The sequence below is a fragment of the Suncus etruscus genome, chromosome 9 (assembly GCF_024139225.1).
Source record: "Suncus etruscus isolate mSunEtr1 chromosome 9, mSunEtr1.pri.cur, whole genome shotgun sequence".
NCBI classification, from domain to species: domain Eukaryota; kingdom Metazoa; phylum Chordata; class Mammalia; order Eulipotyphla; family Soricidae; genus Suncus; species Suncus etruscus.
The window spans coordinates 94695743-94720663 of record NC_064856.1 but is presented as its reverse complement, the minus strand read 5'-3'; the positions used below and the strand labels follow the sequence as shown (position 1 = coordinate 94720663).

At 50.4% G+C, this 24921-nt stretch overlaps 1 protein-coding gene across 2 annotated transcripts in view; it reads right to left on the bottom strand.

Annotated features, from left to right (window-relative positions):
- Positions 1-2162: 2162 nt before the first annotated feature.
- PRDM11 (PR/SET domain 11) overlaps positions 2163-24921 on the bottom strand; it is a 53771-nt gene continuing 31012 nt past the window's right edge. The window contains exons 6-8 of one of the 2 annotated variants that reach the window (XM_049779575.1): positions 11661-11848; positions 5614-6240; positions 2163-4439 (exon numbers count right to left, since the gene is read on the bottom strand). In XM_049779575.1, the coding sequence (XP_049635532.1) occupies positions 2275-4439; positions 5614-6240; positions 11661-11848 (2980 nt within the window). In that variant the 3' untranslated portion in view covers positions 2163-2274. Of the gene's footprint in view, positions 4440-5613; positions 6241-11660; positions 11849-18917; positions 19681-21816; positions 22239-24921 lie in introns of those variants that run through there. The other variant, XM_049779576.1, reaches the window with a different exon arrangement.

Here is a 24921-nt window from a genome sequence, read left to right as displayed (position 1 = left end):
CTCTGCCCTTCACCCTTCATCATCTGAGACTCCAAGCTCCTGAGGATGCCTGAGGATACGTGTGTGGCAAACAGGAAGTCTGGGAGGGAAAGGTGAAACCCTGTGATCTGCACCCTACTTCCCACTTAACCACAGTTGCTTTAGGACATGGAGGAGTGAAGGTGGAGGTCAGGAGATCTCAGCCTCAGGTGGGGAAGCAGGAGACTGGGATCTCAGAGCCTCACGAAGGACCCTCAGCCTTGTCTAATTCCTGCAAACTGTCTCTGGTTCAGAGAAGCGAGCAGCATGGATGACTAAGGGTGAGGAAGCAGGGGGGCAAATGGTCCCAGGCAGGGTTAGGGGGAGTGCATTGATTGATTAAAGAAGGCAGCATATGAGGCTTGGCAGTGGGACAGTCAGAGGAAACCAGGTTTTTGTGGAAGTGTGTGCATTTCATTTGCTTTTCCCCCATGCTACATCACTGTTAAGAACAAACAAAAAAAGTTTAAAAAATAATATATAATATAGATTTATATAATGAAAAGCTATTAACTAGCAGCAATGATTCTAAAATTCTCTTAGCACCAAGACCAGGGAGGTGGAGGGAAGGTAATATGGGGGAGTGAAGGGTCTGACAGGGTCAGGATGGGGGTGTGGCATGTTCAGTGTCGATGACATTTCCACGGTGGTTCTCAGCGGCAGCGGCACGAGGCCCGGAGCCCAGAGAGACCAAGCAGGACGGAAGCCACCACAGTTTCATAAGGTCAGAGCCGAGCAGGGTTTTACCTGTGGCCAGATCACACCATTTTTGCCCACCCTCTGCCAACAAACAGGCCCCTGGGGACTGACCCTGCAGATCTTCCTCACCACAACGTCCTATGTCCTGCCTCCTCAGTGACACAGGATCTCGGCGTATTAGATACGCCTCGATCAGAGGTGGAAACATGAACAGTTTTGAACAGCTCATGCACATTTAAAAAAAAATAAAACAACTCCCTTACGAGGTATACCGGTAGTTATATGAACAAAAGAGCATTGATCAGACTCCTCTCACTTAAACCGAGACTTGCCCCAGGGAATAGGCAAGTGGCTATTTCTAAAGCTTATAGTGTGTATGTGCGTGTTTGTGTGTGTGTATATATCTGATGTGTGTGGTGACGTATAGGCTGAGGCCTGAGAGTCCTATCTTACTGCTTGCTTTTTCCTTGTCTTTAGGACATCTCTACCCTGTGCAAAAAGGAAAGCGTTCACAGGTAGAGAAACAGGTACCATTTCCCATGATACCTTGCAGCAGCAGTGCTGCCCAACACTCTACTTCGAGACTCTCGTTTGAGCTCAGCACCACCCAGGGCCTAAACTGTATTGACATCTCCTGCAACTGGACAGTAACAGGCCTTCCTTGACTTTAAAGGAAAAAGAAAAATACCCCCAACACATTAGATGCTAAAGACATAGTATAAATAATTTAAGGGCAATTGAGTAGATATTTCTCAACTGCCTTAAGATTGTGGCTGTTGGGGTCTGGGTCTCTCAGTTCTTGTGTTTTTCCCTCAGCCCTAAATCTGAATGTTATACTTTATCCAGCCAAGAGCTCCCTCCCTCTCCCAGACCTGGGGATTTCAAGTTAGGTGAGAAGGCAAAGATTATCTTCTGTATAACAGAACTCAGGGTACCAAGAAACAAGGAGCCAGCCATCCAGGGGCAGGAGAGGAGACAGAGGTGGGAGCGGTGGGTATCACAGTTTGCCAATACTTGTGTTTTTGAGACAGTGCAGAAACCCTTGTTGGAGAGTGAGGAGGGTTCAAGGGAGTCATCTAGACCTGACATGAGTGCTTGGACTCAGAGGCTCTGAGCCCACCATGAAAAACCCGAGCAAATGAGGAAAGAAAAGGCAAGAGCACAAACTTGACCCTTGCATTCCCCACCCGCAACGAAAACACAAACAGTAAAAGAACTGCCTAAGATGAGGCAAGTTTATGCTGTCGTGGGGTGGGGGGCCGTCACGGGTAGCCCCAGCAAGTGCTTCTGCGTTGTGGAAATGAGTCGCCACCTAGTTTGCAGCTGCCACATTTTGAAGACGACGGTTAGCTTCCGACATTATTCCTATGAAAGCTCCCAGCAGCTTCAGGTGGATGCATCACCTTGGTTTTTTAAAAAAATTTTTTTCAGTGTGAGTTTATATATATATATATATATAATATAATATAATATATATTTATATAATATATCAAAGCTTATGCGTAGAGAGATTAAAAAAATATTCAACAGCTTAGTGAACTCTGCCTTGCCAGCTCCCTACATGTCTGCGTAGAACTCCGGCCCATGGTCCACAGCATGCAGCACTGGCTTCTGCTCCAGCACTGACATCCGGCTGAGTACTTCCGCTGACAGTGTGTAGCTGTTGCCCGATTTCTCCTCGAACCAGCTGTCCAGGGCCCGCTTGGCATCAAAGTTGGCAATGGGCGGCCCATTCACGGCAATGGTGAGCAGGTCACTGAGCTGCTCCAGGGTCAGCCGTGAGCGGTGGTTCTTGCGCACCCGTTGCAGGGCATTGCGGCCCTTTTCGCAGCATGCTGTGGACGTAGGCAGGACTTTCAGAACCTGAATGATCTTGTTCAAGAGTGGAAACCGCTGCTTGTACTTGCCCACATGGCCGATGAGGTCTTTGAAGCCATTCTTGGTGTAGTAATCGGCCTTCAGTTCCCGCCACTCCATCAGCAGGTTCCCCCGGGGATCCAGGCCCTCCCGGCACACATCCCGGGAGAAGGTGGGGATGGCCTCCAAGTGGTCAAAGATCTGAACCATATCTTCTTTGCCATAGCTCACAAGCTCCTCGCTGCTCCGGGGCCAGGTGGCCAGGTCGAACACCTGGCAGGCCTTCACAAAGATCCGACTGCGGGAGTCGAACCTCTGAGCCAGGATCACCTGAGTCTTCTGACAGATCTTCTCCCGGATGGACTGAAACTTGGCTTCGGCTACTCGGAGGTTCTTCATGGCGATCCCATTAAAGTTCTCTCGGAAGTTCTCCTCAAATTCTTGCAGGTACTCCCCCGGAGAGTCAGCCAGTCGGCTGATCTCCTGGATAGATTCCTCGATCTTGTCATCCACCTGAGACACTAGGAGGTACTCACCCTGAAAGACATAGGCCAGGCGCGACAGCACAGCGATCACATCCAGGAGAAAGTAGATGAGTTTCACTGACTGGTAGTCCATGAGGAACTGCAGCAGGGCCAGTGCGATGGCCGAGGCATCCGCCCGCTGCGTTTGGCTGCTAACATCCTTGAGGTGTGCCACCACCTCCAGATAGTCCTTGATGAGGGCGTTGAGCACATTCTGCTCACCGATGATCCATCTCACAGCCCGGATGTCACCCAGAAACTCCGTCTCCTCGCAGAGCGTCGAGGCCGTGGCACGCAGCTCACCCATGAGGCGCGGTGAGTAGCGGTAGAAGCTGAGCAGCTGCTTGAGGTTGTTCTCTAGTTCCTCCAGGCAAGGAAGCTCTTTCCCACTGATGGCGTCTAAAACCTCCAGATGGGGCCGGTGCACCATGAAGGGCAGGCATAGAAGCCAAGGCAGCGTCTTGCGGATGGTCATGAACATGCTGGCACGTAAGCTGGCTGTGACATGGGCCCCATCCACACCCAAGCCCACTGTAGGCTTCTCATCCTGCAGCCGGATGCCCAAGGCAGTAAAGGCCCGATCAAGTGCTTGCAGGTAGCTCTCAGTGCTGGAGAAACCCAGCTCCTGCAGTGACAGGAACTCTGTGGCTGGTGGTCCATCGCTGCTGGTGTACTGAACATAGACAGCCACCGTGTCAGCTAGCAGGTCATCGCTCTGGCCATCCAGGATGATGCTGAGGCAGGGAGACTGGCGGAGCCGCTCTACCAGGTCCTCCCTCAGGGCCCGGGCAATGTGGTGGATGAGGATCTGACAGTCCCCCTCGTTCATGTACTGGTCCACCACCTTGAGCTCACACTTCCTCAGCAGCTCAGCCAGCGGTCGGAAGTCCAGGTAGGGCCGGCCCTCAAATGCCAAGTGGTAGGCGGTGTTGAAGAGCAAGGTCATGTTGCGACACATCTCCTCCGTCTTCTCTGGGTGCATGCGTAGCTTGTAGAGCTGCAGACACTTCTTGTGCAGATTGCTCTGGCTGTGCAGCTTGATGGTGTGGATCTTAAATTGCTTGGAGCCAATGATAAAAGCCGATGTGCGTGAGGACTGCACCGTGTACTGGCGGCACACGTGGCACCACATCTCGTTGAGGGTGGGCGAGTAGCGCAGGAACCAGAACTTCTTCAGCCACTCTTGTTTGAAGCGCCGGATCCGGCGCCCAGTGGCCGAGGACATCTTGGAAGGCTCGTCAGTCGCTGTCATCATGTCGTTGGAGACGGATTCATCAGCTGAGTCCACCTCTTGGTCGTCGTCTTCCATGAGGACGGGGCCAGAGACCAAGCTCTCTGAGGCTGGAAGACAGATGAGAAAGAAAGAGGCATTTACTGTGGGGAGAGAAAACAGACTCCACCAGGGAGCACTGCCCTTTCAGACAGACTGTGCTATGGACATGCCCATTCCTGCCATGGACTCCCAGCCTCGTGTGTATGCGCTGCCTGGGGAATTCTCTGCCTGGATTACCTTGGTAGCCTCTGTGCTCCAGGCCACCTGTCCCTGTAATCCCCACCTCACACCCCCCTACTCCCATCCAGAAGATTCTAGAGGCTCTGTGCTACCTAGAGTCTTTGTGCTACATGCAACATCACATAGCCACTAGGCAAGGAATGGGGGGGACTCACTGTCTCCCAGAAATGGGCAAGTGATTTTAGGAGCAAAATGTAGTTGATGGGTGCTGCATACTTTAATAGCAGTAACTTCTCATTCTAAGCTCAGGGACATGGTTAAAATAGTAAGTACTTGTGGAAAACCTCAGGTGTAGATGTAGATTGAGAAATACTACTGTGAGGTTGAGCAAGTCTCAAAGACCCAGCAGCCTAGAGGCAGGGCAAGGGCAGGTGTTCAATGCCCTGGGTCCCTGTCCCTCTAAAACATCCTTGGAAGTCAAACAGCTGTTTGGGAAATCGACGAATTGGGAAGACTGGGAGAGCTCCCTCAGGACCCCCTGCTTGGGGCTGGAGAGAAAGATGGCAGCCTTGAGAATTAAGCTGTGCCAGGGAGAATATTCAAGGGGTAGAGCCCAGGCCTCACCTGTGTAATGCCCTGAGCAATCCTGGCATGGCATGGCATCTCAGTGGGTACAGCCCTGGTGGCAGCCATTTGGAAGACCCTCATGGCCAGAAGTGACCCCAGGTCCTCTGAGCAGTGCTGGGGGTGGGCCCTATTTTTTAGAAAATTGAATATTGAGCTTTGGGTCCAATTGAGTCCATCAGAGAAAGGCCACGGGTTAAGAACACAGCACACACCCCTCCAACAACGGAACTTCCTTTATTGATGAGTCAAGTACAAGAGAAGATGGTGGATGAGATCCTGAGGGAGATCAGGCAGAGGTGCCCGGGGACAGGGGCCCACCTCCGAGCTCATTCCAAGAGTGTCCCTGAAGATGGCTCCCACGGAGCTTTCAGGCCCCCTGCACACTGCCCACCGAGCCTCTTCCCTCCGACAACCATCTCATCCATACCAACTTACCTGCAGGGTCTGAGAACCCGGGGAGCTCCAGTACCTGTGCAGGCAGAATGGGGGGTTCCGGGAGCTTCCCAGACTTAAGCATGTCCAGTTCTGCCTGGAGTTCTCGGACCTTCTTCTTGAGGCGAATACAGTTGGGGCAAAAAGAGGTGGTGGGCAGTTCATGGGGATCGGAGGCCAGTGAGGCCTCAGCAGGACTGTCAGCCTTAAAAGACGAAGGCTCCTCTTCCTCATCCTCTATTGAGCCTGGCTCCTGGGTAGCCCCTGAAGCCATCTTCCAAGACGCATCCCCTTGAGTCCGGCTAACATTCTGTAGGCCATGGGCCACAGGCATGGCACAGTGGCTATAGGTGTCATCCTGATACTTGGGGACCTTCCTGATAACCAGTGACGTGCTCAGGGCCAGCTGGCGGGCTTCTGCTTTTGCTGACTCCAGTGAGGCCTCCAGTACATCCTTGAAGATAAGGTCAATCTTCTTCTTCTTGGTCTGGGGGTGTGAGTCCCCCTCATCAAAGCTGCGCTTGTAGGGACTCTTGCCCTGTCTCAACACGGGGAGTTGGAGGGGGCACCGCAGGTCTTCCGGGTTATCCAGAGCCTGCTCAGCCTTCTCCCTCTGCAACCGCTTCTCTCCTAGGAAGGAAAACCAGGTGGTGAGGAAGCAGGGGGGACAGCCCTGAGAGGGGGCACCCACAAAAACCAGGCAGGCCTCCATGTTGGGGGGACTGCCCACCACCTGTCCCTGGGTTTGGCCTGATAGAACTAAGCAAAGAATAGGAGCAGGAACCCTCAGAGAAATGGGTAACTTGCATCTGGGGACAGAAAGAGGAAGATATATTCCACTTTATGAAGGCTGTTTCCATGATGCACCATGTTTAACAGTGCAGAACAGGAGTTAGAAGAAGGCAGGAGTAAGCTTCTCAAAGGGTCCTGCTGGCCTGTGTCCCAATATATAATGCCCAACAATATCAAGGTTGAGAGAGTATGAATGTCCCCAACCCACCAGGCTTCTCCCGACCCAGAACAAGATGGTGCCTTCAACTTAGTTAGCAATGGGTACTCAAGACTCTGATGTCCCTTTCTAGCCTCAGCACTGACTGGAGTTCACATGGGATCTCCTGTCATTATTAATCCATCAGGAGTGCCAAAGATGGACTTCTGAAAGCTCAAATCTGGCAGGAAGCCAAGCCCCATCCTTCCAGAAGTGCAAGCCAGTCAGGAAGTGGAAGTTAGAGCCCATGGAGAAGCATGAGCCTATAAGGAAGTGCAGGCCTGTGAGGAAGCCTAACCTGTGAGGAAACCTGACAGAACGAATGAGCCCCTAGGGAAGAGTGACCCTCGAAGCACAAGCCAAAACCTATCAAGACACAGAAGTGCAAGCCCCGTCAGGAAGCGAGAGCACCGAGAGCTCAAAGATGGTGGTCCTCATCAATGTCTGCATTAGCACTGACCCCTGGCCCTTCTCCTTTCCTGATAATCCATATTAATCCTTTTTATTTCTGGCATGGCCTCAGAGACTTTGCTGAGTGCCCTAACCATGTACTATCAGGATAGTGTTCTTTAAAAATGATTCACACAGTGTTAGAAATTGTCCCAGAAGTGGGCATGCTGCCTATAGGGTCAGAAGCTATGGGTAAACTCTCAGAAGGTTCTGACAGGGTCTGAGAAGTCCAGAAATGCTTCCCTCCTCCCAGTTAGCTTCTCAGGCCTAAGCCCCTGTGGAAAAAAGCCAGGGTGATAGGAGCAACCAGGATGTCCTTCATGGCCAATGCTGGCTTCTATGATCAGTGCACTGGACAAGAAGGGGGACAGCTGTTTGGAGAGCCCCTAGTCTGCCCTCACATTGATGTGACAAGACTCTATATCTCCAGGGCTTCTGAGATCTAGATTGCAGCCAGGTTGTCTCCAAGAGATGAGGGACAAATGGGTTGAAGACATATTAAAACAACAAGGAAAGACCAAACCAAAGCCACCTGCATGTATTACAGATCAGATACGACGCCTGCCTATTCTTCTCTCTAATACCCAAGGGTCAGTCGACCTTTCCCTATCTTGAGAACTAGCAAGGGAATGGGGCTGTCCAAATCACATAGCACCAAGAATTCCACAGGCCTTGCCTCACATTTCCTCGTGTGAGCTGATCTCTCTGGACTCAGTACATCATGGGAATCTGCAAGCCCAGACAGAACTTTATTTTGGCATCATGAGCCAGAAGCCAATTTTGTCATAAAGCATGGGGGGTAGAGGCTAGAACTAGAGTACAGTGACTATGAGTAGGGAATTAACTTTACAGGCAGCAAACTTGAATTTGATCCCAGTATTACACATGGTCCTCCAAACCCCACCAGGAGTGCTCCCTGAGCACAGAGCTAGGAATATACCTTGAGTCCTACCAATTATAGGCCAAAATAAATAAATGGGGCAAATAGCCTATCAGAGGCATACTGGGGGTGGGGTGGGGCTTTCTTCCCATGCTCCAACAGCTCAGTGTGATTTTGGTAAAAGAGATGAAATGGGGAGAGATGAGAGAGCAGGGAGTTGGGGGTAGTGTTTGAAAGAGGCCTAAAGAGGGGCAGGCATTGCTGCCTAGTTCTATTTTGCCCTAAGTGGAAGGCCTGAGATGAGAAAAAGCTTGATTGGGGAAAATGAGGAGTTTAAGTTTAGTCTAGACAGAAAAGAAAATGGTTGTAATCTCTATTCTAAAGGGAAGAGGAAACGGCCTAGTGTTCCCTGCACTGCTGCCTGCTTGTGATTCATGAGAGCTCTTAATCTAAGTGGGTTGTGCCAAGTTTTTACCAAGACAAGGCTGATATTGTAGAGCACCTCTGTGCAAGGTCATTTTCTGGGATTAGTTTTAACACTCATGAATGAACTGCACTGGCAAAAATCATTAAAGGTGGGGGAAAGGGGTTTGCAATGATCAACAGAAGCTCCACGTATTTCTGAGTAAAACTGCTACTTAGGACTCAAGGAACCCTAACGATGGTTATGCAGGCACACTTTCTAACCCCTTCAGAAATTTTGCAAATTTATAACTTCTCTTTTTCTTAGGGAAAAATCTTGATAGAAATTTATTTTAAAAGATAGTACAGAGGATAGGGCTTTGCATATGACCTTGCATACTTGACTTGCACATGACTGAACTAGGTTCAGATGCCATATGGTCACCCAAGAACCACATGGATCTTTCTCTTTTTTCTCTCTCTCACACACACACAGAGGAAAAACATCACAAAGGAAATTAGTAATTCAAAGTGGATCCAGTTATACAAATTTTGAATCTATGTACTTAGAGGTACCCAGTTCCAAAAAGATAACTACTGAGAAGACATCATCTCTCTTCCCTTAAGGAAACAGTTCTGGGCTCCAACTAATATTTGTACTTTAAAAAAATTAATAATGCACTCTGATTTTTCTTTGGTTTTGTTTTATTTTGGGGTCACACCTGGCAGTGCTCAGGGGTTACTCCTGGCTCTATGCTCAGAAATTGCCCCTGGCAGGCACAGGGGACCATATCGTATACCAGGATTCGAACCACCGTCCTTCTGCATGAAAGGCAAACGCCTTATCTCCATGCTGTCTCTCCAGCCCCACTCTGATTTTTTTTTAAGGCTCCAATCTCCAACTCCAAAAAAAATTCATCCTATGACTGAGCAGGGGTCCCCCCTGCAGAGTACACTCTGACTTTTGAGTGTAAGACACCTCGAACAAAACCAAATATGCCTGAGCTCCAGGCAGCACACATTCATCTGAAGGCCCCTGAGTGATGCGCATGACTGGTCCAAACTCCCAGCATTCAGAGCAGCTCCTCTCCCTCTCTATTCTGAGGTTCTCCCCTAATCTCCTCGCTGTTCTCTGACCTTTCCATGATTTCACTTCCTGCTGCTCATATTGACCAGGAATGAACAGACAGTACCTCTTCTCTGTCTTCATATGGTCTCCTGCTCCTTCCTTCCTCTCTGTTGGTCTAGGAAAGTTTCCCTCTCTGGGCCTTCCCCTTGGGTCTCAGGGCTCTTTGGGAGGGGTGGACGATGAACTTGCATTGCAGTGTTTTGGAGGAGACACAGAAAAAAAGAGGACATCGGACACCAGGAGAATTCAGGAAGGTGATTGTTACAGGATAGAACCTGCATCTGCAGATAGAACTTTTCACATTTTTTCTTTTCCTCTGATGGCAGAATCTGTTGGAACTTCTGGGCTTCATTCACTTCTTCTTTTTATCCATTCAGTAAAGATTCAAGGAGCACCCGCCAGCATCAGACCCTTACATGAGGTCTTTGCAGAGGTTACACAGAGCCAGGATAAGCTTAGCAAGGACAAGGGCCATGCCTTGGAAACCACCACTTGCCTAGTCTCAGGATCCAAAAAGGAAAAGAGATGAGAGTCTATGGTCTCTTCTACAGCTTTCAACCAGTCACAGATATGCATTCAGTGTCCATAATTTGCTTTACTCTGGGTTTATTTGTTTTTTAAGAACATTTCAGTGGGCAACACCCATCACCCTTTTCATAGTCTTCATTTAAGCTCCAAACAGAGACTATTTCTTTTGCTTGCTTTGTCTTGTTTTGGAGCCACACCTGGCAGCACTCAGGGGTTACTCCTGGCTCTGTGCTCAGAAATCTCTCCTGGCAGGCTCAAGGGACCATATGGAATGCAGGGGATCAAACCGTGGTCTGTCCCTGGTTGGGCGCATGCAAGGCAAACACCTACCACTGTGCTATTGCTCTGGTCCCCAAACAGGGTCTATTTCTGTTAAGTACATTGATGAGACTGGGGAATAGACTTGGTTCCTGAGATTCAGTGATCACTAGAAATTTGTATGTGGGGATTCAGGCTGAAGATGGAGTCCAAAGGCAAAGGGTTCCTAGCCAGGAAGTGTTTGAAATGTCTGTCAACTAATTCAATTCATTTCAGTTGAGTTTATGTGGACATGTATCCACCAGGTCACCTCCCAGATAGGGCCCCTTCATTTCACCCTTCAACCTTTACTTTTAATAAACTTTACTCTCACTCTTCAGACTTAGGACTGCTGGCAATAAGAACAGCAGGAAGCAGGTGAGATACTAGTTTGGGTTGGGAGGTATCTGACATTGTAGGCCAGGTAGAGTTTAGAGGTTGGATGCAGGCAGGTGTAAGACAGAACACTGGGAGCCTGAGTAAGTCACCATATTTGTATGAAACTAAGTAATCACACTGGGGCCTTTACTAGGAAAAGTTTATCAGAGAGGACTTACAAAGTTCTGTGGAAGATTCTGTCCTCCACAGGTATATCACCCATCTAATAGGTCCTGCCCTCTGACAGAGTGCAGCCATGTGATCATTATGTGGGACCCAGCAGAACACCAAGCTTGGAACACATTAAATATTCTCTATGCCACCTATTACTAAGGCTGTTTACAGAATATTTCTATTCAATGGAGTTGGGCCAACATAAATGACTATGCTTAGCTTTATTCTGTTCATGCAATTCTGAAATGTCTAGATCAGGGGTCTCAAACTCAATTTACCTGGGGGCCTCAGGAGGCAAAGTCGGGGTGATCCTTGAGTGCAAAGTCAGTAGTAAGCCTTGAACATTTGGGGGGTGTGACCCAAACAACTAAAACAAAACAAAACAAAAAAAGATTCCTCTAGGGCAGGGCCACAAAATGTTGTACGGAGGGCCGCAAACAGCCCGTGGGCCGCGAGTCTGAGACCCCTGGTCTAGATAAAGGGTTTCCACAACCATTTTTTTCTTGATTTTTTGACCATACCCAGCAGTGCTCAGAGGCTACTCCTGGCTCTGTACCCAGCAAGCTCAGAGGATTATATGGGATGTTAAGATTGAGCCTGGGTGGGCCATGTGCAAGACAAACACCCAACCTGCAGTACTATCACTCCAGACCCTTCAAGACCATTCCTAAAGGTCATAGACTAGCACAGATCTCAGTTCTGGACTAGCTCTTCCCTGGGTTCCCTCTGGGTCTCCCTATTTTGGGGGCATTCCACATTTCTTACATCCTCAGGCAACCCCTGGAGTGGAATCTCTGACTTCCCCGGGGCTCTATGGTACTTACCTCTGGCCAGGTTGCGATGGATGGTCTCCTGGGACATGCTGTGCAGGCGCTTCATGTAGTCCTCACTGTACCACACCCGCAGCCACTCCCCAGGCCGGATGTCCCTGCACGTGCGGAAGTAGATGTGCTCGCTGTGCTGGAAGGCCAGCAGGTTCTGCTCCCTCTCCTCTCGTGAGATGACCACGTACCTGGGGATGAAGGGGGGACAGGTGAGAAGATGAGGGCCACCCCTCGGTAAGTGCCTGCTGGTGCGGGGCAGGCAGGCATGAGTGCCCAGTTGATACCCTCAAGCACCAGGGAGTGGCTCAGTTCAGGTTCAAATGCCTTCCACTCAGCTTGTTGGTCCCAGGTTCCAAATGTGGCTGTTGTGTGGGAACTCAAGTGGTTCTCAGAACCCCTAGTGAGTTCTCTTTTCTAATATTGAAGATGCCCTCTGCCCTACCTCCCAGACTAGGGGAGATAGAATATTTAACCAGATATGAAGGGGAGGGTCCTCTGAGCCACTTGTCACTACCTTATAACTATTCATAGGGCTGCTCGGATGTCCACAGACACTAGTGGTGTTATAGGTGGGGCCTGTGAACAGCTTGGGTCTCTCATAAAGGCTGGCAGAAATGATCCAGAGACAAGCGTGCTAAGGAGGTCAATGGATACATGCAGAGGTTCAAAATCTTTAACAAGAGGGCTCTAGAAATAGTCCAGGTGTTTATGGGTCAATTACTGGTACTGAAAATGGTTCCTGAGTACTGCTACCAGTGATCTCTAAGTCAGCAGTAAGCTCAACAATGCACAGTGTGATCCCAAAGTCCCCCTTAAATAAAAATCTTTCAAAATAGAGGGTCTGAAGGGGACAGATAGAAAGGTATACACACAAGGCAAGCAAAGGATAACAATTGTATCATAAATCAAAGTTGCTCCAAAGTGCCCTACACTGGAGTCAACCCCATCCCAGCCCAGGATGTGCTTCTCTTCCTTTACTTGATCTCTCTTTCTCTCTCTCCCTCCCCTCCCTTGCTCCTCCAACATTCCTGAATAGAATTTCTTACTTCACCTTAATAAGTCATTTTAAGTTAGCTACTGAGCTCAGAGAGGCTAAGTGTTCTACGTAGAGCCATATAACTAATAAATAGGAATTATACTATGAGGTCTATACTTTTCTCTAGAACTTATAGATCCTTGTGGGCCTAACAAATCACCAGAAAATCTTTAAAGCCCAGTCAGCTTCTCAGAATCTATGATCTGCTCCTGTCCTCCCTGAAATAACATTCCAGCATCCAACATGCCATTTTATTCATCTCAAGCAACATCTAGTGGGGATCGAAAGAAAGTATGAGAAGGAGTCAATCTAGTGTTCTCAGTTCTATACTGACAAGTGTCTAGAAAATTTTTTGTCAACACCTCCTCTTGATGCTATGTCTCAAAAGCCAGTGAAATCAAAATCTGTTGAGCCAGTGTGGCCCAGAGATATATAGTTGGAACCCAAGTTTTCTGGGAACATGATCATTCACAGGAAAAGTTGAATGGATCACAAACAAGTGAGGTACTCAGTGCCACTACTTGAAAACAAATGCGACATCTTCAATCACATTGGTATTTTTTTTTTTTTGATGGTAACACTTAAAAGAAAAGGATCTACCTTGGAATAGTCGAGAATGAACTGGCATAACCCTTGGGGGAAACAAATAGTCAACAAAGACTTGCATTTGTCCTTGGTAGCCACACTCATAGTGGCATTACTCACAGTGGTGCACACAAGGCAAGTATCTATGGATGGTGTGTGTGTTGTGTGTGTGTGTGTGTGTGTGTGTGTGTGTGTAGACACTCAGCAGAACAGCAGAGCCATCAGAAGGAGAGACCTTGGGACACATACTACGAAGGCAATGAAGCTTTTAAAAAATAGACTCAGTGAAACAAACCACAATGAATGATCCCAGTAAGGGTACTTAGGAGCTATTGAATTCCCAGAGAGAGAAAATAGTATGCCAATCACCATGGGAGGCAGATGGGGAGAATCTCTACCTTGGGGATCCCCAGCTTTACCCAGGGAAGAATGAAGGGAACTCTAAAGATGGTTGGTGATGAGATTGCATATTTATTATAAAAAAATGGATGTATGCCTAGCGAGATAGTACAGATGGGTGTTAAAGTGCTTTGCAGGTGTCCAACCCAAGTTCAAATCCCTAATACCACTTACAATCACCCGAGCACCAGTAGGGATCACTTAAGCACAGAGACAAGAATAATAGCCCCTGAGCACTGCTGGGTACAACACAAAACTTAAAAAAAAAATAATACTTCTGAGCTATACACTTAACAATGTAAAATGGTCACACCTATTTGATCACACTTAAAATAATAAGCTGCAGACCACGGTGCCTACTTGATTGCTCACTCTGTGGTCACCTCATTGTTTATAAAACACTTTATAAAGGAAAAAAAATATATGTGTCAAATAGTAGAGAATGGTTTTGTAACTAGGATACATTCATGCCATGGGATATAACTCATCTATTTAAGAAAATAGTTTTGGAAAATCTTTCTTGCCCTGGAAAGAGGACCCTGAAAGAAAGCAAAGTGAGGACAGGAGGCCTGGGAGCTATTTATATCATGGTTCCATCATTCTACAAAAACAATCTGCCATCCCCAATGCTATAAGGAATGATATGAATGCTTTAACACTGCCTTTCTTTTTAAGGTAGAGTTACTTGGTAACTTGCTATGGTTCCTAGGTTTTCCTGAACAATCATCTTCCTCCTCCCGCCCCCCCCCCACCAATTCCCACCCATCCCCTGAAAAATGACCTGTGCGAACACTGAGTTCAAAGCAAGCTCATGATGCTGACAACCAGTGGCACCCTGACCCTTTACAAATCCCATCCCTGAAGAACATCTTTAGAGGCTACCCTGTCTTTTTCCACTGGAATCCCTGCGGGATCTACTCATCAGAAGGCTGTGTAGTGGGGACCTTATATATGCAGAGACCACTCTCTTATGGCCACAAGAGTGTGCAGACACCCCTTCCCAGCCCAAGTAAGTGAGAATGAGAAGGGTGGGAGAGACAATTTGTTCTGTCAAGTGAATGACTCCATCTGAGCAGTCTTGAGCCCCAAACTGGGATGTGTACAATGCTAGCTTGAAAGCCTTTGGGTGCCCAGAACCTGCTTCTTTTCTTAGATCTTAGTTTCAAGATAGTTGTGTTTTTCACATCAGTATCCCGGCATGAGCCCATGTTTCTCCACATTGTAAAGACAACAGGTGAGTAGAACTCCTAGCCAAGGTGTTATGAACCTGTAATTTAGGTAAAGAAAAGGAGAACCCCGGTCTGGAGAACTCTTTCCAGCTGACTGCTGCCTTTGCACTCTCCCACAGAAGGAATGCACCTTTTCTACCTAGCTGAGATTTTTTCAGAAAATGTAAAATATTTTTCCAGTGCCCAAGACTGGGACACTCTGGGACCTGCCATCCAAAAAAGAATCCACTTTATGATCAGCACAGAAGAGAATAGAAGTATAGCCAAGCTTCCCTACTCCCACATAGACTGCCAATGTCCCTTCATCTCCTCTGAAGCACCACTTGAGAGCACAAGGGAAGCAAGAGAGCAGGACTCATTTTTTAATTTCTGTTTCTACATTGCCATTAAGCCCTAAACACTAGGATGATTTTTCCCCTGACACTCAACTTCAAGAGAAAAAGACTGATGAGGAACTTGAAACCATTAGGGATTTCTGTGAGAGAATTTCAAGAGGTCAACAGGCCTTACTAAAGATTCCTCAACTTCTTTTCCCACTATTTCCTGGATTTTTCTTACGCAAGCAAAATTGATATTTAGGAGGAAAACCCCAAATCTTTATGTTGATGGCAAAGTATCTTCACACATAGATCAAAAGTTTTTTGGCATTGGCTATAACCTTTTGTTTTTAAGATGGAAGTAGAGGGGCCGAAGAGATAGCATGGAGTAAGGCATTTGCCTTGCATGCAGAAGGACAGTGGTTTGAATCCTGGCATCCTATATGGTTCCCCAAGCCTACCAGGAGCGATTTCTGAGCTGTAGAGCCAGGAGTAACCCCCAAGTGCTGCCGGGTGTGACCCAGAAACCAAAAACCAAAAAAAAAAAAAAAAAAATGGAAGTAGAGCATAGATGTACAAGGTGATTCTCTCCATGAACTCAGTCTTAGCCTTGGGAAAGTGGCTTGAGTGATTTTTCAAGGAACTAAATGGAGTCAATTGAGTCAGTTAAGTTACCACACCAAATCCCTTGAACTAAGTCTTCCTATATTAAGTATTGTTCAGGAAAGCCAAATGCTTCAGCATACAACTAGGAATCTCTGCTCCACACAGCACCACCTCATAAAGATGTGTGCCTGTTTCGCACCAATGGAGCAGATAAGTGTGTGGGTCTTCTCTCTGGAACAGGGTTCTGGGAACTGATAAAAACTCTCTATTAGTAGAGTTTTCAGTCTGTTTTCTCCTCATTAGAGGAAATATACTGAGTGTGTAAAAGGGGGAAGGAGAACCCATCACAGGAGGCTGGAAGATAGCACAGTGGCGTTTGCCTTGCAAGCAGCCGACCCAGGACCTAAGGTGGTTGGTTTGAATCCCAGCATCCCATATGGTCCCCATGCCTGCCAGGGGCTATTTCTGAGCAGATAGCCAGGAGTAACCCCTGAGCACCGCTGGGTGTAGCCCAAAAACCAAAATAAAACAAACAAAAAAAACAACAAACAAAAAAAACATCATAGGCTGTTCCCCATGGTGGAGCTCGTTCAATTACAAGGGCAACACTAGATGGAACCTCTAGAGGTTGAGAAATGAGAAGTTTGTTTTCACTCCAAACTTTCAGCTGACTCTGGACTTTGGCTATTTTAGCACAGACTTTTCTTTTTTGGCACCCAGGACCTTACACAGGGCACCCCAGTTTCTGTCTCCGGAAGTAATTATCAAGACATTCCAGGGTAAAGACAGACCAAGGCAAGAGCACAGATGCCCCTGCTGTTGGGTATGTCTTCATGCAGAACAAGTCGCCTTGGCTGTGGAGGCAAAGTAGAAAGAGATATTAAAGGAGCAAGAGTTCTGCAGCCATCAAAAGGTACAAAGGCTCTTGGTGAAAAGCTCCAAGTTCCTGGTACAATGAAGGCCTCAGGAAACACACAGCATCCCTACATATGCCTCCAAAGGCTGGTTCTGCCTATTTCCAGTTCCCAACTCTCACTGAAGCCTGAAAGAAGGAATGGAAATTCTTCCCACATGGACAGACCTCATCTTCTCCTGGGGTTCCCTTCCCTTCTAATAGGGCCCCTTGGCTCTCAGGCCCAGAAGATTGGCTGTAGTTGTGCTCTCAGGCCCAGAAGACTGGCCGCAGTCCTGGCTTCTGACTGCAGCAGAAGCAACATGGTTCTGGGTTCTAGATACACTTTTGGCCTTGGGCTTTGTTCTCATGTTTTTTGTTTGTTTTGTTTTGTTTTTCTGTTTTGTTTTGTTTTGTTTTGGAGGGGGGACGGTGGTAGAAGGGTGCTGTCAAGAACAGCAAAAGATGGCCTGAAACTTGAAACTTTCTAAGAGGGAAGAGGCAAACTAGAATCTTCTAGAAGGTAGCCTGCTCAAGATAATTTATGCCTGAGACTAGGCTACAGTTTTCTATCTGTGAGGAGTCTCTAGGTTAGGAGGGCAAGACCTAGAGTGGGAACAGGTTGCCCAGATGAGGGGATATTTGTGCCTCAAGACTGTTCCTGAGGGAAGCTGACAGACAGATACAACCAGGTTCTTTGGAATCTTCTGTCAGGGATACTTTTTTCCTTTCTAGGATACTAAATTTGGGAGACCACCAGGTACAGTGCACTTGGTAACATGAATTTCACTTTTGACATGCAGAGAAATAACCCCTAACCTCTTTCCTGCCCTCAGAGGCCTTGCTCAGTGTTGACGGCCAGCATGACAGGGACCAAGCACACCTCTTGCATCTAAGTCCTGTTTTGGGGACCTAGAGGTTTCCATGGGCAGGCAGCGAAGAAAGAGAAGACACACCAAAGAAAGATCCTGGAGACTGGGGGTGTTCCAAGTGTGACATCAATTTCTTTTTATTGCCATCGGGACAAAAATACTGGGGAGGGCAACTTGTTTCCGGCATTAGAGGGCAGGGCAGTGCCAGGCAATCATCAAGCTGCCAGGCTGTTGGGCAGCAAGGGATTGGTTTAGGGGAGCAGGAGCCCCCGAAGAACCATAATATGCAGGGGCCAGGTGCAGGGACATTGTAGCCACCCTCTATTCTTCCTACACAGCACAAGGCCTAGGGTGGGTTCTAAAGCAGCTCTTGGGGACCTGGGTCAGCCCCCCCCCCCCCAGGGCAGGTAAAGGTTTGGTGCTGGACACACACCGAGGCAGGTAACATCTGGGGTCCAGGGGAAGAGTTCTTGATGGGGCCAGCTTCAGGCCAGGAAGCAAAGAGAACCAAGAACTGTTCCTGTATCAGCATAAAGCTTGCCTTGGCCACCTGCCTCTCACTTCTGGCCTCGCAGAAGCCAGTGTTCTCTGCATTCTGAACCCCTAAAGCTGGAGGTATGGAGGAGATGCGTGCACAGCTCAAGCAAGCAGAGGCAAGGCATGCTGGCACCTGGGAGGAGATAGGAGCCCCATGAGGGGCTGGGTTCCTTTCAAAGCCAGGACAGGATGAGACTGCTGTCCTTTCTCACTGCTGCCTGCCACTGAAGAGACACTCCACAGACAGCACCCCTGCCCCACACCCAGCTGCCCTCAGAGGGATGCTGCCAAGCTGCCAGCCTGACCTCGACTAGCAGCTGGCACTTATGGAAATGCAGGTGATGATGGCAGAGTGATGAGGACAGTACCCGGCCTGGCCTGAGAACAGTTCTCTGCTGTCCCAGGCACCCTTGGATGCCACTTTAGAGCAGGAGGTGCTCACTAAGAATGCCGGCAGCAGCCCTTCTCTCCCGCACCACCAAAGGCAAAAGCACAGCAGCTGAGCACACACGCGCACACACGCACACACGCAGTAAGCGCCAAGTGCAGGGCCAGGGATGCCCTGGGGGACAGAGGGGCAGGCCGCCCTGCAAAGGCTGCACATGCCCAGATTCAGGCCTGACCTTTCAAGCAAGGCAGCAGGCCTAAAGGCTGACGCAGCAGCCCAGGGGATGGAAAGCAACTACCAGCTTTCTCAGGTCTCCCACTCTTGCAATTCCAAGACCCCCCCCCCCACCAGGACTGCAGCCCAGGGATGCAGACCAAGAGGAGGCTGACCCTTCTCTTGGCAGAGCAAGCAGGAAGCTAAGTGATTTTCCTGCAGCTGCCCAAGACAGAAGATGGACAACTGGGGCTCGCCCTGTTGGGGCACAGGGCAGAGAGCCATTGAGCCCCCATCCCACCTCTCCCTCTTGCACAGGGATCCTGGATCCCAGAGGTGACTCCATCTCCAGGCCAGATACCCTTCCTCTGTCTCTTCTCCAGTGCCAATGGGCAGGCTCAGAAATGGAACTTTCTCTTCCGAGACCTAGTAGTCCGTGTGGGGACCGGTGATGGGGGGGCAGGCGGGGCCTCAGCCTGGGGCACACAGCCCAGAGGGGCAGCCCTGGTGGGCCCCAGCTGGGCAGCCTGCAGACTGTCCCGGATCTCCATCAGGGTCTGGCTCATCTGGCCCATGCGGTTGCTCAGCTCGGTCACGGCCTGGCCCACAGCGTGCATGCTGTGGGCCATATCCTGGTGCACGGCCACCAGCTCCCGGCAGAACTGCTGGAATGCCTCGGTCTGCTGTGCATGGAGCTGGAGAAGCTGCCAGTCAAGGCTTGGCGGGGTAGGGTGTGGCTGAGGGGTCCTGCATGAGGCTTGGGCCTGGGGCAAGGGCTGGGGCAGGACCTCTGGCTTAGGGCCCACCATCTTCGACAGATCGGAGGAAGAGGAGGAATAAAGCAGGGTGGGCCTGGTTAGATGGGTCTCTTCCTCAGGTGATGACCGGGGCAGGGGTACCCGCAGAGGTGGTCTTGAAGGCCCAGCGATCTCCTCGTCTTCATCATCTTGAGAGAGAGAGAAACAAAGAAAGGTATGCGATTACAACACCGAGAAAGGGGGGCAGTTCTGGGCTTAGGCCCAGATCAATCCAGTCTTTCCCTGCTGCTCTGCCACCACTAGTCTAGTTTGGCACATGCCAACTCTCCATCCCTCCTGGAAATTTTCCAGATTCCAGGTGCCAGTTTGGGGAGTAGGGAGTGGGCAGGACCAGTGCCCCCCCTACTTTTCACAGCAATAGCCATACTCTAGGGGGCTCTCCTCCTCTCCCTGGACTCAGTTGGTGCAGACCTGTGAGGACCTCAGAGAGGCCAAAGAGGCAGTTTCTGAGCAGAGGGAGCTACCTGGTGGCCTGGCTAGAATCTGCAACTTTAAGTCAGAGCAAGAGGATGGTGACAGGAAGAATGAGGGAGGCTAAGAGGTGCCCTGACTTCTGAAAGAACAGTCCCTCAGGATAGAGTATGTGCATCCTTCAGCCTCCTACTAGGCTGCCCAGGTCCTCTGGCCCATCACAGGAGAGAAAGGGCACCCAGACAGGGTACCAGGTGACAAAGGATGAAGGCCAGTGAGCAGTGCATGGGACAGATGAGGAGGAAAGAAAGGCACTGGCAGCCCTCCAAGCCTGCAGCTGAGGTAGGGCTGCAGAGTGGGTGGGAAGGACTTGCTACAGAGAAGCCCCATGGGGCCATAGGGTCTCAGAGATCTGGGGCACGTGTTCTCAGCTACACTGAGGCAGCTTCCTCCACCCATCCCAGGCCTCCTTCTCCCACCCACCCCCCACCTCAAGGACTCACCACTCACTGCTCTTCCTGGCTGGGGGAGAAAGGGCTGCATGGAGAGAGTGCCGGGTAACCTTATCTCCTTCCATCTGGAGGAGACGGAAGTTGGGCCATGAGCAATACAGGAAGCAGGGGATAGACTTCCGAGTTCCAGGCCCCATGTCTCACTCCTAACTGGGTGTAATCACTGTGAGATGTCACAGGGATGCTTGAGGAGCTGGAAGACCTGGGTTTGAGTTCTGGTGCTGCCTGAGTGCTGGGGCCACCCCTATGTCTCTGTGACTTTGTTCAATGAGGTGAAAGCCCACACTCCCCCAGTTTTTTCTAGTCTTGAGAATCAGATCAGGAAATCAGCAGAATCCTGACTGGAAGGGCATAAACAGAGCTGAAATGGGCTCAGTCCTGCATGGCAGTTCTGCCCCTTCTGGGGAGAACGGGGACTTCCTCAACCAACTCAGGCTCTGCTTCCAAATCCATTCCTTGACACAGGGAGTAGCAGGATTGGAGGGCATACAGGGGTACAAGGGCAGGATGGATGGGAGGGACCTGGTAAGGACTAAGAGAACTTCAGTGGACAGAAAAGAGGAGAGGGTGAACCCCAGAGGGACAAGCTGCAGGGAGGAGCAGCCGGTGAGCAAACACACACAGGGTCCCCCTCAGAGGGGCCTGGGCCTACAGACTTGGCTGTGGGCCGGCTCCTCCCCCTCTGCCCTAGGCTTCTCTAGCTTCTTGCTGTTCCTGGAACGTGCCAAGCGCCTTCCTGATTCGGGGCCGTACATGCTGTCCTCCAGCCTGCAGCTCCCCGCCCCACCCTGCCCTGCCCTCCCCTCTGCATTTCCATGCCATCTGCCTGCTTAACTCTTACCCTTCCCTCGCTCCACTGTCACCCCCCTGAGCAATCCCTTTAGCTGCACCCCTCCCTTCACTTATATAGATGCTCCAGAATTCCAAGTTCTCCCCAACCCCCCACAGTCAGTGCTACATAAGGAAAGCGTCAAAAACTTGCTGGCATTCCAGGCTGCAGGAGCATAGACAAATGGGGACCCTGGCTGCACCCCCACGTACTCAGCCCTGTTCCCGAGTTCTGAGACATGCCTTCAAGCCTTCAAATGTCCCTGCACAGCCATCTCGAAGGGAAGGTGAGCTATTCCCAACTGACTAGGGGATCCCGAAGAGCGCGAAGGGCTGGGGCAGGCCCTTCCAGCTGCTCCCGGCCTCAAAGGGGCAGTGTCTTGGGAATGTTCTAGAATGAAGGGAAGGACGAGAATGGAAAGAAAATGAATGGGAGTGGGAGGAAGAAGGAAGACATAGGGGTCACAGAGAGGGAGAGAAGGGAGAAGGGGAGTGCCAGCGGGTGGTACTCACAGCTAGTGGAAGGGCTGTCTGTGCCATCCAGTTCTGCCTGGGGGAAGCCGTGCCCGGACCTGGCCGTGAGCAGCGCTGACTCAATGGCTCTCTCGTGGGCAGTGAGCACGATGGCAGGGGCGCGGCCCCCGGCTCCGGAGCCTGACAGGGACTGCTGCATGAAGGCCAGTTTGTCCTTGGTCCTGCGCTTCATGTCATCCCATCTGTGTTTAATGTCCTTGACGGAGCGGGGCACCTGGCTGATGGAGGTGATTTTCCGAGCTATGCCTTCCCAAATCTGGTCCCTGTCGGCATGGGACAGCCGCATGGTCTCCCTCCCAAAGAGAACCGCTTCGTGGCGGGTCACCTCTGTGACCAGAATGTCCAGCTCCTCCGTAGAGAACTTGGGCTTCCTCTTACGCTCGGCCAGGGGCGCCACGGTCCTTGGGTTGAATATCCCACAAAGCACAATGGGGTAAAGGACTGTCAGAGTGGCTGGGCCTCCTCCTGCTGCATCGCCAGCCCCCAGCTGAGGAGCCAGGAGACCCAGGGACACCCTCACTCATCACCGCCACCACTACACCCATTTCTGACCAGGGGTCCCTTCCGCCATTCCTCCGAACGATGGGGAAAGAAGGAAACACTGGATGGAGCATTAGACCTTTTGATCAGCCCTCATCTCTCATCAACAGGGAGCCAGGAGGGCTCACCCAACCTCTCCCAGCCAGCAGGGCTGGCAAACACTGCGGACTCTCGTTATATCAAGAAACAAAGGCACAGAAAGAAACGCAGTGAAGCATAAGAGCTTGGAAACTCGAAAGGGGATGGGCCACACAGAAGACGCTCAATGGCTTAAGGTGACTGTGAGGTAAGCGTGAGGGCCTGACTCCACAACTGTGTAGGATCCCAATGAGGAGAGGGCCAGGAAGTGCCCGGGTCAAGCATGAAGCCCATTGTAGGTGAGGGCAATCCTGATTGTCCTGCCCGGGGTAAAAAAATAAAAAAATTCTAAATACAAACACAGACTCCTTCCTGATGGAAGTGGGGGTTGGCACTGTCTCTAGAAAGTTCTTTTTTTTTTTTTTTGGTTTTTGGGCCACACCCGGCGGTGCTCAGGGGTCACTCCTGGCTGTCTGCTCAGAAATAGCTCCTGGCAGGCACGGGGGACCATATGGGACACTGGGATTCGAACCAACCACCTTTGGTCCTGGATCGGCTGCTTGCAAGGCAAACGCCGCTGTGCTATATCTCCGTGCCCTGTCTCTAGAAAGTTCTAATTACTCCATGTGGTTAGGTGGATGTGGATATGGACCAGGGACACTAGTGACTGTGGGCTTTCAGAGGAGGGACCTGCAGATGTCCTTTATGCAGAAAATTCTTTAAGTTTCTTTGTGCCAAGCCCTGTCCCTTCCTGGTTTCATGAGCTACCTCTTGCTCTCCAGCAGCTGCTGGCACCCATGGCCCCAGAGTGGACACCCCACACCTAGAGGGAGGCCAGGCTGACTCTGCCTTCCCTGCACAGCTGCTGGGTACCAGAACCTGAGCTCTGCACCCCACTCTCTGCACCTTGGGGCTCTGTCTGGTGTCCAGCGGTGCCCTGAAGCCCAGGAGTACCAATGCCCCCCCCCCCAATCATCACTTGAAGAAACAAACCATTCCACTCAGTCATCTCAAGTCTTGCAACCATGGCTATATCAACACATCAGAAAGAGCTACACTGATGAAAATCAGACATTCTATGGGGGCTCACGAACTACAAGGATGGCCCATGTTCCCCCAGATGCCATCATAAGGGGCATCTTTACAGCAACAATCCAGAGCCCCCAAGCCACTCTACTCCAGGAGTCTTAGAGGATTCCCCAAACAGATGGGATCAGAGTGGATGGAGGGTCCAGGAACTCAAAGGTGGCTAAGTTTAGCACACAGAACCCACATAGCAGGCTGGGAATCCATGTACCTAGCACAGAGAAGCCTGGAAGACTAAGATGGTTTTTAAGTCCTGCCTAAGCCACTGTCATCTGACTCTGATGCAGACCCTGCCCTGCCCTGGGCTCAATTCCCACAGCACAGAGGACAGAACAAAGCTGAGGCAGATCCATACACCCCCAGCTCCCCTGCAGATTGTTTCCAAACTGCCATCACCTGAGCCCAGTACTGATAGATAGATGTCAGAGATGCTACCATGAGTACAGAGGAGAAAAACTCTTCTCTAGGGTGGAAACAAAGCCTGACCCACCCCTGCCACGCTGAAAGCTGAGAGACGAGTGGAACAAACCAGCTGTGTGGGCTGCAGGAAGACTTGAGCCAGACCCAACCTGCACTCACATGCATGATCCTGAGCACCCCCAAACCAGGCGGGAGCTGCCACACACCTGTCCCCACTACTCTCTTTGATCACAGAGCCTCACCGAAACACCAGCCAGCCCCTCTGCGGCCTCCTCTGGCACATGCCATTAGCAGCATCTCTTCTGGGCCCCCCTTCTAGCATCCTATCAGAAGCAACCCCACCTGTGGTGGAAGGGGGTGCTGGGATCTTTACTACTCAAGGAGCATGGCTTGGGGTTCCAAGAGCAACAATAGACCAGACTCATTTGCAGGGCATCTGCTTCTGCCTTCACTCACAGCTATGAGAATGACAGCCCCAATCCCCAAGTGCTCTGGAGAGGACAAACCTGCCAGGTGAGTGTGTAGGGACCATGCGAGAGGTTGAATTGTGCCCACCCCACTTCACGCTGGCCCTAAGCCCCTGGGTTTAAAAACAGTAAGTGTTCTGCACCCGTTTCAGGCCCCAGCTCCCCTGTGCCTGCCCCGGTCACAGAGCTCAGGAGCGTTAGTTCACTGCATGGACCCCAGAGTCTGGCCATCCTCTCTTCCCCCCCAACTCTGCTCCAACCTGCCTGGTACCTCAAAGTCTAAAGGGTCCACCAAGGAGGCCCGAGGTCAGGGGCCTCCCCGAGACTTCCACTGTCCCATACACAGAACACTGGGACACTGGAGCCAGTGTCCTGCTCGCTTCTGCTGACCCTGAAGGCCTGAGACAGGGACTTAACCCGTGAGTACTCTCTTTTATTTATTTTTTTTTTTTGGTTTTTGGGGCCACACCCGGCGGTGCTCAGGGGTTACTCC